General features: G+C 38.8%; 1 protein-coding gene across 1 annotated transcript in view; it reads right to left on the minus strand.

Annotated features, from left to right (window-relative positions):
* The window catches only part of CCNYL1 (cyclin Y like 1), a 36987-nt gene that overhangs the window by 13953 nt on the left and 10587 nt on the right, over nt 1-12447 (minus strand). Inside the window, exons 2-6 of the mRNA XM_058809305.1 lie at nt 10396-10470; nt 8089-8123; nt 6364-6464; nt 1369-1404; nt 577-628 (exon numbers count right to left, since the gene is read on the minus strand). Of these exons, the coding sequence (XP_058665288.1) occupies nt 577-628; nt 1369-1404; nt 6364-6464; nt 8089-8123; nt 10396-10470 (299 nt within the window). The remainder of the gene's footprint in view (nt 1-576; nt 629-1368; nt 1405-6363; nt 6465-8088; nt 8124-10395; nt 10471-12447) is intronic.

Here is a 12447-nt window from a genome sequence, read left to right on the forward strand (position 1 = left end):
CCTGTACTATGAGGTTTTGCATCTTTAGGAGTGTCTAAAAAGGTGAACCAGGACCAGTCACATTAAAATCACATCCTGAATGCTCCTTGCTGTTACTGCAAGCACATTTGCCTTAAAATGTTGCCTTTCCAGTTTTTTAAGGGCCATGCTCACTGTTGCCTACTTTGTGTGATGCTCCATGTACTATATTCTCCTGTCTGCAGACATGTAAAAGGTTAGGCACACACCTACTAACCAGGTCTTCCTAAAGAAACAGAAAACACTTCTAATAAAGCAGTTATTAAAGAGGGGGAGAAGAGAGACAGACAAGAAACTTCACACATGGAATACAAAAGAACTGGGCACATGATTGTTTATAGTCAAAGCATAAAAATCAACATACTTTGTAACATTTAGACTGGGCTCTATTCATGATCCAGCTGATCTCAAAAGTCACTGTTTGCACTTTGTATTATGTATAAAGACATAATTTAAGATCAATTTGATTGTGGCCTGGTGCTAATACATTTTTATGACTTATACCATATAAATCAAGATGTTACTGATATACACTCAGAGGACAAAAAAATTACTTACTGTGAGAGGGTGAGATTTTTCATCAAAAATATCCAATGATCTGTCAGAATCTCTACAAAACAAAAGTCTCTGGTTTAGCAATAAGACTTAATTGGTAATACTATGTTCTACTAAAATCATTGTTCATTAAAAAGGATCAAGGGACATATTTCATAGTTCAGCTTTTCCTATAATATGGAATGGAGCTACCTTGTATTTTTGCAAAGCATTTAATGATGAGTCCTTACAATTAAATATTTAAGATGCTAAACAATGAAGAGCTTTCCATGCTCTTGTATTATACTTACTAAAGTTCCCCCCAAAATGTGGAACTAGGTGAAACTCATTAATAGCATTACTTCAAAAGGTCAGCTCTAATTCAGAAGCCTATGCTGGAACTAGCTGTAATGGCAAGAGTGATTTGCACATGGACAGAGTGTTCCTTCACCCATCAAAACTAATCCATACCTCTGTACTCAGGAAAAGCTGTACAAAGTCCAAAGGCTGATTTTTTTGTGGTGAGTTAACTGTGTTTTCCTCCCTCCCTGTTTTGGAGTTTTATGTGCCATTGGATGGGTGCATTACTGACCCTTTCCACAGCTGCTTAAGAAGGGGTAGAAAGAGAAAACATATTCAACACACAGTGCCAGAGTTTTCACCTCGTTCAAGTTTCACCAGCTGTCACTGAAGTGACCAAGACCATATTTGACTCTATGATCTTGAGAGTTTTTTCCTAGTCTTAGTGATTCTATGATTTTGTGCCTGGTTCCAAAAGAAAGTCATTCTGTTTCAGCAAAGGAAGAGTTCACTCACCTGTTCTTTATATGGTAGAATATTGCTAATGTTACACTAAAAAAAAGAAAAGAAAAGAAGACTTAACAAAGCATTTTCCATGCACACTATTCCACTGCAAAAGCTGTCATTCAGTGGAATGTTACAAATCCATTTTGCAGTGACCTCCTCTCCCATCCTCATGCACTACACATCTCATTTCTGATGTTTAACTGTTTGGACAGAAATTGGCCAAATCAAATCTGCCTGCCAAACTACTTTTACAGTCATTGTACAGATATCTGTGCAACAAAGTAAGTGTTAAGTGACATTTTCAACATGTACCTTCATTTCCTGATTAGGTGATAATTAGTGCAAATGCAGACTATTCCCAACTAAAATGTGAGTAAGTTCTCCTTGGAGCTACATATACCATTGCAGAGATTCTGCAGATGTTTTAACCCTGTCTAGTTGTCTAACTTAGAAACTGTCTAAAAATAAGAGAATTATAAAGATGGTATTATACCAGCAGAATCCAAGAAGTGGCTAAGAACAGATTTCAGTCTCTGCTAAGTGAAGCAATAGGTTTCATATATTAACACTCCTCTACTGTGGAAAACTTCAGCTTCTTTACTCGTGGTGGTAACAGGAACATTGCCATCACAGGAACCTATCGTGAACAGTTCTGATCTGCTGTCAGCTGTACAAAATGTACACTGTCACTTCAAAATGGTACAAGCATAAGCTTTCAGGCTTTTGTTTTGTTTTTCTCTAGGAAAAGAGAAGTGACATGCTGCATAACTTTGTCTGAACCCAAATTTTAAAGTAACAAATCAACTTAGACATTTCCAAACTCTACTACACAATTAAATCTGTAAAACCTTCTGGTCCTCAATCTACTTGATAAAACTCTCTTCTCAATTCTCAGCTGGTATCATCTAAGTGCAAATAATTGACTTTCTGGTACCCAGAAAAATAGCTCCAGCAGCCATTTACATTGCAGAACATAATTATCACCTACCTAAAATAACAAGAACGTGAAGAAAAGGCAGAAAGGCCAGAACTAAACCCTAAGTCAGCAGCATGCTGGTTTTCCACAACTAGAGGGCAGACTAGTATCACTGCAAAGTACCAACACAGCCCTACAACTTTTCCTGCAACTCCACACAAAATCCATTTCAAGTTTTCCCAGGTCAAGAATTTCTTGATGTGGCTTTCAGTGTGACCTAAACTCCCCATCTCAAAACACTTTCAAACCCACATGTGGAAGCCCAGGGTGTTTGGATGGAACCAGTTGGAAAAATTCTTTGAGAGAAGCGCGAGGGATTCTCGAAAACTCTCACGGGGCTGCGCCCAGCTCTTCAACAGGCTGGCTCCACAGAAGTGACAGCAGCAGCATTTGCCTGAGGACCATGCTTCAGATGCAGAAGATAGAGATACATGAAAAAGAAGTGTCCAGAACCAGTGAAAAGTGCCAAAGTGCCAGGCCTTTGCCCAAGATGCAGAAAAAAGGGAACACTATGCAGATCAATGTTATTCCAAATATGATATAGATGGAAATCTTCTATTGTGAAAAATGCTTCCCACCATGTAAAGATAAACATATTAGTAATGATTCAATTACCCAAAAAATCCCAGAAGACAGAGCATTTGGGAAATGTCAATCAGATCCTATCTGTGGGGTCATCAGCTGACTCCCCAATGGTTCAGAGTTCTAGGGATTGTTGGTACTGAGTTTGTAACCTTTGTTATTTTGGTTTTTATAAGTAATACTGATAAACAGGGATTGTTGTTAATGTTATATGAATGCTTTAAAAAAGTTGTCTTAACCCCTTCAAACACTTCCTGTTGATAAGTTGATTATACTCAGACTTTTGTGTTAAGAATTATTATTAAGGTATTGTTGTAATATTTGCAGCCAGATTTTGTGTTTTACTATCTCTTTGTGTGATCATCTACAAGACACATGTCTCTTCAGGATCTTGACTTTTTGTTTCTTAACTACTCATGTGTTTGGCTTGGTTTTAACTACTCATATGTTTGGGGTTTTTTTAATCCAGATTGCCAGTTTCATGGTTTTCTTCAGTTATTATTACAGAGATACTCCAGCAGAGAGTTCAGTTGTAACATTAACTTCTCTTTTTTGAGTATTAATTTTGTACTATGTAATCAGTCTTTCATTCAGCTGCACTTCCTCCACTCTCAGTGTCCAGATCCAGGCTCACAATCCCGACTGTGACCAAATTCAGATCTCTGAAGAAGAGATTTGCTCTGTTTGAGGCATCTCTATCCTGACAGAAACTTTGGAGGGATTCAATTACTTGATGGTTTGATTGGTATTTAACCCTAAGGTTTCTTATTCATAACTGTTATTTTTAAGAGTCTTGTTTTAAAATGTGTTAAGTGATACCCACCAATTAGAGTTCGGGCTCTGGCCAAGCTCTAGCTCTGCTTGGATGGAGTGATTGACAATCAACCCAGATGTTTTCTGCATCAAAACAATTGGCAATTTGACCATATATGACAGCTGAGCCTATTTTCAGAGGGAGTTTGGAGAAACATGAATCTGGACATGATTTCTCCAATTTTCTATTGTTTTAAGGTTTATCAGCTGTCACAGACTCTGGGATGACAGTTCATTGTTGAAGTGCTTGGTAACTATGATTTCACCTGTGGTATTGATTATGTGTATTACCTAATTGATTCCTAATTGCTGTGAGTTTCTTCTTTACTACATGCATTGTTTTGCTCTTAATGTTTTCTCCTGTTCATAACCAAAGAATGTTAGTAATAGCAACTTCTGTTGGTATCTTATATTTCTCTGCAATTTTGCAAAACAGAATTGATCAATGTTTTATTTTCACATCAGGACTCATTCTTCACCTCCAGGATTTTGAGAAAATCCTCCAGTCCCTGCAGGAACATGGATTTGTTTGTGTTTTAACAGGTACAAAGTCCAGGTGGATTTCAGTGAAGGATGTGAAACTCTATCAAGTGCAAGAAAATGCTGACCACTCCACAAGCAGGGAAGAAGACACCAAAGATGTGGACTGCACAGAGATTCCAACCCTTGTGCTTTGCCCACAGAAGATTGTGGAACTTTGGGTTTCTTCATTGGTGTGATGTTGTAGAATTTTTGTTAGATGATAACTTAAGTGAAATATGGGGTGGTGCGGTCAAATGTGTGTCTGACAGATGGTTGACAAAGTTGTCAATGCAGTGTTTATGGTTGAAACAAGGGGAGTTTGGACCAAATTTCTCCCTGAGGCTCTTTATGAACCTCAAGAATTGGAAATTCTTGGCTCAGTGAAGATGGATTTCTGTATAGTATTTAGTCTTCCTAGGTCAAAACAAAATAAGGACAAAATAACAGATGTGACCCCACATCACATTATATATAGAAACGTGACATCTTGGTGCAATTTCACAGCAAGGATGATCACACCATCCAACAGGGTTCCATTGCAGTTACCACAAGGAGTCTTTTTCATTTGTGGGACAAAATTTGGCCTGCCAGCCCATCCAATGTCTTAGGTGGTCCATGCACCATTGGGAGACTTTCTTTACTGACACCCAACATGACAATGATAAGGGAACAAAGATGTAGAGGGAAAATATCTGCCAGTTGATACGACCCCAGTTGTGATGACAATGTTAATACATGGAAAAAAAGCCAGAGATTTATAACAGCTTCTGCCACAGGCAGCTGCAGGAGCAGCCTTGAAGCAATTGGATCAAACAGGGTGTTAACTGAGTAAGCACTCTCGTGCTACCTCTCTGGCACTGAGCAATTTATTAGCTGGTGTTCAAGGTGTGAGACAGGTGACTCTGCAAAACAGAGTGGCAATTGATTATCTTTTGTTAGTGCATGGACATGGATGTGAGGAATTTGAAGCAATGTGTTGCATGAATTTGTCTATCATTCAAAATCTATTCAGGAAAGCACACAACAGTTAGAAGATGGAGTGGCCAAACTCCAAGAGAATGGGTCATGGCTGGGGTGTGTTCAGTTGATTTAATCTTGCACCAGCATGGAGAGAATTTTTGAAGAAAGGTGTGTACGTACTGATTGGTGTCACAGTCCTTTTAACATTTGTGCCATGTCTGCTTTAGTGTATCCAATGGATGATGGATGAGGCTGCCAAAGGAGTGGTTTTCATTCAAAGAGAGGGGGGAGATGTGGAAACCCAGGGCACTGGGAATATTTCTCTGTCTGCTTTGGGGTGCCCTGACCCCCAGGGGAGCACTGCCTTTGACCCTCATTCATGGAGAAAATTTCCTAGACTTCAAGATAGACTAGAATCCACAAAAGTGTGAAATAGATTACAGAAAGTAGTGTAGGTGTATCACTTGGTGAGAAATTTAGGTTTAGGGATTTTTAGTATGTTGTGGATGGAAGCAAGATGGAGAGCACAGGGTGTTGTCCTGGGTTTCTCTTTCATGCTTCTTCTTCCTTCTTCTTCATGGGTTTGGGTGGCATTTTGTAATTGAGCAGAAAAGTCTGCACTGGGGGCTCTCTGGGATCAGTTATTGGGTTAAAAGGGAAAATAATCTAGGTGTTAGTTCTTAATTGGATAATTTAGCCTTAAAAGACCTTGTAAAAAGAGATTGTTGGCCATTTTGTGCCTTCTAATGAAAAGCTGCCGGATCACAGTAGTGAGAGCTTTACTGATAAGAAATAATAAACACCTGAGTCCCAACATGAATTACTGTCTCCAGTGCCTTCAATGCAGGCCCAGAGAAACCCATAGCTGGGACCCCCACAGCCACAGTGCTGACACACTTCTGCACTGCCTCAAGTGCACAATGAGAACAGCTTTGAAACAGGACAGCTCTGTGACTGAAACAAGAGCTCCCTCCAGCAGTCAATTACCCAGAGCTCTACACCCTTTCCATGACCAACCTGCAGCAGCAGTGCTGTGCTTCTCTCATTTAAAGGGTACAGTTGGCTTTGGAACAGACAAGACCCCCAGAAAATCCCTAATAACCCTTACAATGCCACTCTTACAAGCCCTTGGTGATGAGAAGGGTCCTTACCACTTTATTGTGCTTCTAAGGTTAGGCTGGCTGACGGTGCTGTCATCTATAAATATTGTTGAGCATGAGCTGTATTTTTTTGTAAGCTGCCCAGGAGAAACCTTGGGGGAAAAAATGAAAACAAGAACTGAAATACATTCAAGAAGAGGGATTCTGTAAGCTTTTGTTTAGCACACTACATTCTGGCTTTACACCTCAAGTGGTTGCTACTGCAATGTAAGCTACCCTGCAGCCATCTAGTTCCTTTGTCTAAGATAAATTTATAAACCATCCCTTGTAATACACAACATGATTTTAGATAATTTACAGCAGAAACAGCTGAGCTAAAGCAGCAAGTCCTGATTTCCAGTTCTCTCCCATTCCATTCTTCTCAGTTAGTGTCCCAGTCTTCCCTCTGTGATGTACTCTATTAGATTTCCCTGTGACTCCACCTTCTCCCTTCTTTTACACCCTACACCTTTCCAGTTTCTGGTTATCCAGTTTAACATTTGAGGGTTTGTCATGTTACCATTTCAAAGAAAAAAAACCTTTTCCTGACATGGCTCCCTTCACACATGTCTTGTTTAACATCTGCAATCTGGAAGCAGAGTACTGCTATTACCCTTACTTTTACCATTACTATTTAGAGCTAGTAATATGCTCCATCATCCATCCTAATCCTGACCATTCTGTACTGTAAGAAATCCTCCAATATAACCCTACCCAGGCTTCCCTGAGCATTTGCAGAGAATGCCTTGCACTAGAGGTAGGACATCATAATTGAGGGAGGAATTTCAATCAAACAATTCAAGATTCATTAGTTTTCACCACAGTTTTTTTAAATGCCTTGTCTAAAACTTGAAAGTCTTCAATATGAAAATGCTGACACCCTTCAAAATTCAACAGCTGCCTGGGAATATCTCCCATTCCAGCTGAAGTTTGCCAGCAAAAACACTCCAATCACACTTCACCTTGGTACTGGCAGACCAAAGCTGGAATTATATTAAAGACAGAGAAAGAAAAGGGAAAAGAATCAACCCCCACTCCTTGCATTATCATGCAAAATAAGAGACTTGAAATACCATTATCTTACCAGTACTTTATCAGTAGACACTTTTGATATTTTTAAGCTTTGTTACTAACTTCCATTCTTACCTTTACTAGTCAATTATTTTTTTATCCACCTATTAATGACATTACATCTTTTTTGTTTTGGCTGTTTTTTTAGTAAGTGAAGTTCCAAACCAACTAATATTTGTGGAAGAAGCTCAGAACATAATTTCAGATTTTAAAACTAATGGAGAATCACTTGTTTATCATACTGATGATATTTGCTCATTATTCTCTTTTCACACTGGATACACTTTTTAAAATAAGTCCTGTAGCAATACTCAAGCAGCAAGTCATTCAAGATTTGCCATCTTGGCTAAGAAATTAATGCAGTTTTATTTTTTGTTTAAAAAAATACAGACAGGTTGGCTTATATTTTCTTTGTTACTGTTCTGAAATACTTAAAACTGACCAAAAAAATTTCATTTTTATTCTTTTGAAATCAGCCATTCTATGCTCTGTGATATTGGGCTTGCTTATTGCTTAGAGGCAGGCAAAGATAATTCAGTTTTACCCTTCTAAGGAAGATTTGGAACATGTGTAAGATTATATACCTAGAACTACTACAGTTGTTTCCTTGAATTTGTCTTTGGCCCAATATCTTAATATTATTTCCACAGAATCCAGTTTACTTACATGATTTATATGGTTACTCTTCCTTTTCTCTCGCACTAGAAAGAAGGAAAAATAATGTGAACTGAAAGGTTTCCCAATTTACATTCAATAAAGCAATTCTATTAATCTAGTTTTCTAAAGTATGGGAGTATTAAAAGCTTCAAATTTTATTTTAGGTGTCTTGAAAAGTAGTTTGAGGAAAAGATACCATGTTTTATCAAGCTAGTAAGCTACATACTCTTCTGTCTACCCACAGACATTTAGGAATGTACATTTAGGAACAAGTACTCCCCATCACACTAAGGGGAAAAACATCTCTGCTTTGAACAGATGCTGTTGATCATGAAAACCAGGAGGATTTCAGACAGTTCAAACAGCCAAGGTCCAACATCCAACAGCAAACAGAAGCAAAACCAGCCCACCCTGAGCCTGCCAAAGGCACACAAGGAGGAAGTGAGGTGCCCAGCACTATTTAGGAGCTCTCTCCCTCCATTGCAGAAGGTAAAAGGGTATTTCACTGTACAGAAGATGCTGGCAGAAGCTGTGCACCTATTTATCATACAACTGCAACCTTGTCGTTTGATCATTTTAAACTGGGTTAGTCTTTCAAAAGAGACTGCAAGGTTAAACTTGCAGCTGTGACAGCAGCAATACAACAGAGTGTCAGGGAGAGCTGCACACATGCACAAAGTATACAAATGTGACCTGCATGGACAGGCACCTCTCCACAGTTCTAACCTCAGATCATCACTCCTTTTTAGCAGGACACATTCCCTTACACTTTTAGAAAAACTGACAATTGGAAAAGAGTATCCACATTTTTTTAGTCTTTTTTCATAAATCAAAACTCATAATCCTCATAACATCTCACTGAAAGAGAACTTACAGATATTAATTCTGCTTATTCTATGGAAGGTCAACTAAAGTAGAATGAGGGGACATTAGAAAATAAGTTATTCTGCCTGACTTCTCCATAAGAATTAATTAATTTAATACAAACTCCAGAGAATAGTTTAATAGTTACCACCTCACCTAGAGGACCCATTTTCTGCATGAACACAAATCTACACAATTCAATACATTTCATTGGAAGAAATCCAGATGAGATTTAGAAGCAATACTACCCCAAGAAGGCTGTTCACATGGCTGGAGCATTTCAGAGCAGGGCAGGAAGGCTGCACAGTGACTACTCATGAGCTCTGGCAGTGTGAGCTGCACCTCCAGCACTGCTCATCTCAGAGGTGTCCGAAATGAGCAGGGCAGGCCCCCTGGCTGTCTGAACACCCACCTCAGAGGCCCCACAAAAAGAGGTCTGTACATCTCTTTGGTACCATCTCCTCTGGAGAACCGGGCCAGTGCTTGTTCCCACTGCTCACAGATTATCTGAGCACTGCAAAGGTGATACAACTGACAACTCTACCACTTGCCACAAGAATGAAGCAGGACAGCAACTGACAGACCTGTCAAAATGATTCTTTTCTGTGGCAAAGCTGTGCCAAGTTAAAAGACACACTGCAGCTTTCCACCAACACATGCAACCTCAAGTGCATCACTTTCTTAGCAAAACAGTGCTTCAAACAAGAACCAACCATAAAAGAAACAGATGCATTTAAAAAATATTATCTTAAGCTTTGTTTTAGTTGCAACTTCAAAATGTCCTATTGTCAGAATTTGACAAAAGACTTTTTATATGTGCAGTATAGAAATGCCTCCACTTTTTAACAGCCTTTGGAGTGCACAAGCTATAGCAATTGTTTCAAAACTGAGTTATGAGATAAACACAGGATCTGCAAAGAAATTGAAAATTGAGTTATTACTTAAATACATGATCTGCAAAGAAATTGAGAATCCCAATACATCTATATAATTAAAACTGGGATTGGAGAATATTTATCCTCTGAAACTATTAAAACAGTTTAAAACAACATATTCAAAAGCAACTAGACTACTGGCTTAGGCTTATTTCTTATTACAGAAAAATTAATTTTTTTCAATTACAACTTTTTTACTTTAAAACAATTTTTGAAACAGTCCTTGGTCATTAAAAAACCCACCATTGCTTGAAACTTGAATTACACTAACGAAGACAGCCTTGCTCCTTCAGATGAGTAAGAACTGCACTCTGAAATCTGATACTTAAGCATTTTAAAGATCAAGTGATTTAAAGTGTTAAGTAAAATGGTCTACAAACAAGTTTCTGTGTAAATACATAAATTACTAATCCCTATGCTTTGAAAGAATTGAAGCACTGCTCTTGAGCTGTTACTTTTGGTTACTTTTCCAATTTTTTCCTTTTTTTCGTTAAATTGGAAAAAAAACTTAGCTTACCATCTGTTTGTGACTTGCTCAGGAAAATTGTGCTTGCTCTGGGATGATCAGATGGATTAGATTCCAAGGCTAAATCTGAAATAGGAAGGACAAAAAAAAGGGAGATGTTTTTAATAAAAGATAACTGCAACAATTCTCACCCATCCTCAAAGTTCTCATGCACAGTGATGGAAACATGATCAAACCCATGTAGACTGAGCTGTCTCCATGAAACAGAACTGTACTTTTGCCCAGATGAATAAAAATTTTAAATTTTTCCCTCTGAGAAAAAAAACCAAAAAAAACTGGACAGGGAGATCTCAAAAATCCATTTATCTTCAAAAGTCAATCTGTGCCCCTGCATGTTAGGGTAGCTGGCTGTGGGACATGTGCTCAGTAGTGAGCAGGAAGCTAGAACTTTATCAAGAGAATAATTTTAAAAAATCATACCAAAGCAACAAAAATTATCACTACTGATCTTTCCCTCTGTGGTCCTTTCCTCTATGCTTTATGTACCAAATACAGCAGGAAACAATCTCTGTGGTGTTACAAAAGAACCGAATATTTACAGTGCTGATAAATATCAAAACATGGAGCTTACACTATTCAGTTCTTTTGGAATTTCAAATAAAACCATGTAAAGCTAAAAGGGAGTTACTGAAGAACCAAATGACTGCTTTAATCCTTTGCCACAACAGAGCAGTGATGGCTTTAGTATATACTCCCTTAGATTAAGATGGAAGTGATCACAAAAGTTTGTTGATGAAATTGTGAGCATCATGATGACATTCTGAGCTGCCTTAGCTTTGACAGCAGAAACAGCTGCTCTGAGGAAGTCATGCTACAGGCACAGTGACTTATGGAACACATGAACAGAATCATCCAGGACTGTGATGCTCCAAGTCCTGGGAAGAGCAATTTGGCATCCATGTACAGTTGTCACTCTTAGGCCATGCCAGCCATACAAGCACACACACTCCTGCATGAGCATTGCACTCTGAAGTGTTCAAGCTGGGACAGCAACACATCTGCCACACCCCCAAAAAGAAAAGCCAGCTAAGAATCACCATCAATTTTTAATTTAAAAACCCCATAATCTTTCCTGCACCCAACCAACAGAACTCTGCCAAACCACAAAGTGCCTGGGTGCTGCTTTCAACTGTGTGACTGTTTGTGCCACAGACCCCGTGCACCAGCAAGGGAATGTAACTGCACAAGTGCACGGGTCCCCAAAACTCCTCCTTCCAGATTCCCACTGGGAATGCACAACACTGCTGTCCACACATCCATGTTTTCCAGGCACTGGGCTTTACCACACTGCTGATCTTAGTCCAGCCCTCTGGCTCTGGCACTGCTCCAGGATGTGGACCACAGTAATTTTGGATCTCTACTGTTTAAGTAGCCAACATCTGTTCAGGAACACCAAACCAAGACTGTTCAAAAGGGAATCCCCTCTCCTCTCAAAAAGACCAGAGTCAGCCATGAAAGGAGACCATCTTGTAAAGTTTTAAAAAGTTAATTTACAAAACCAGTATTTCCATTGTCACCGTAGTGTGCTCATTCACAGCACACAGTGAACAGATACCTGAATTTATTCATGCAGTAAAATGTAAAAAGTCCTGGCTTAGATGCCCTAGAGTGGAATTTGCCTCACAGCTCATACCTCGAGTACTTGTGATACACAGTTGATTCTCTGAAGAAATAAAAAACCCAGCATGCAATAGCATGCCATATTGCCACATTTTAAGTACCACTTGTAGCATCTTAACAAAATAGTATAACTTGTTTAAAACTTGTCCACAAGTCTGACAAGTTTCTAACATTGATTTAACAAAATCACATTTAAGAGACAGTATACAGCTTCTAATGCTAGCACTGCATTAACAACCTCAACACAAACAGTGATTCAGAAGTGGAAGTATTTTGTCAGCCTGTAAGTAACTGAAGTATCATCAACAGGCCAATCAAGACTGCAATATGCAGACTTAAAATACAGATTATTATCAGCAAGTTATGATGCAAACAGAGCAAATGACTGAGAACATACTTATTTACAGTTCAGCAGCAACTTTT

Source organism: Ammospiza caudacuta, chromosome 8 (assembly GCF_027887145.1).
Source record: "Ammospiza caudacuta isolate bAmmCau1 chromosome 8, bAmmCau1.pri, whole genome shotgun sequence".
NCBI classification, from domain to species: Eukaryota; Metazoa; Chordata; class Aves; order Passeriformes; family Passerellidae; genus Ammospiza; species Ammospiza caudacuta.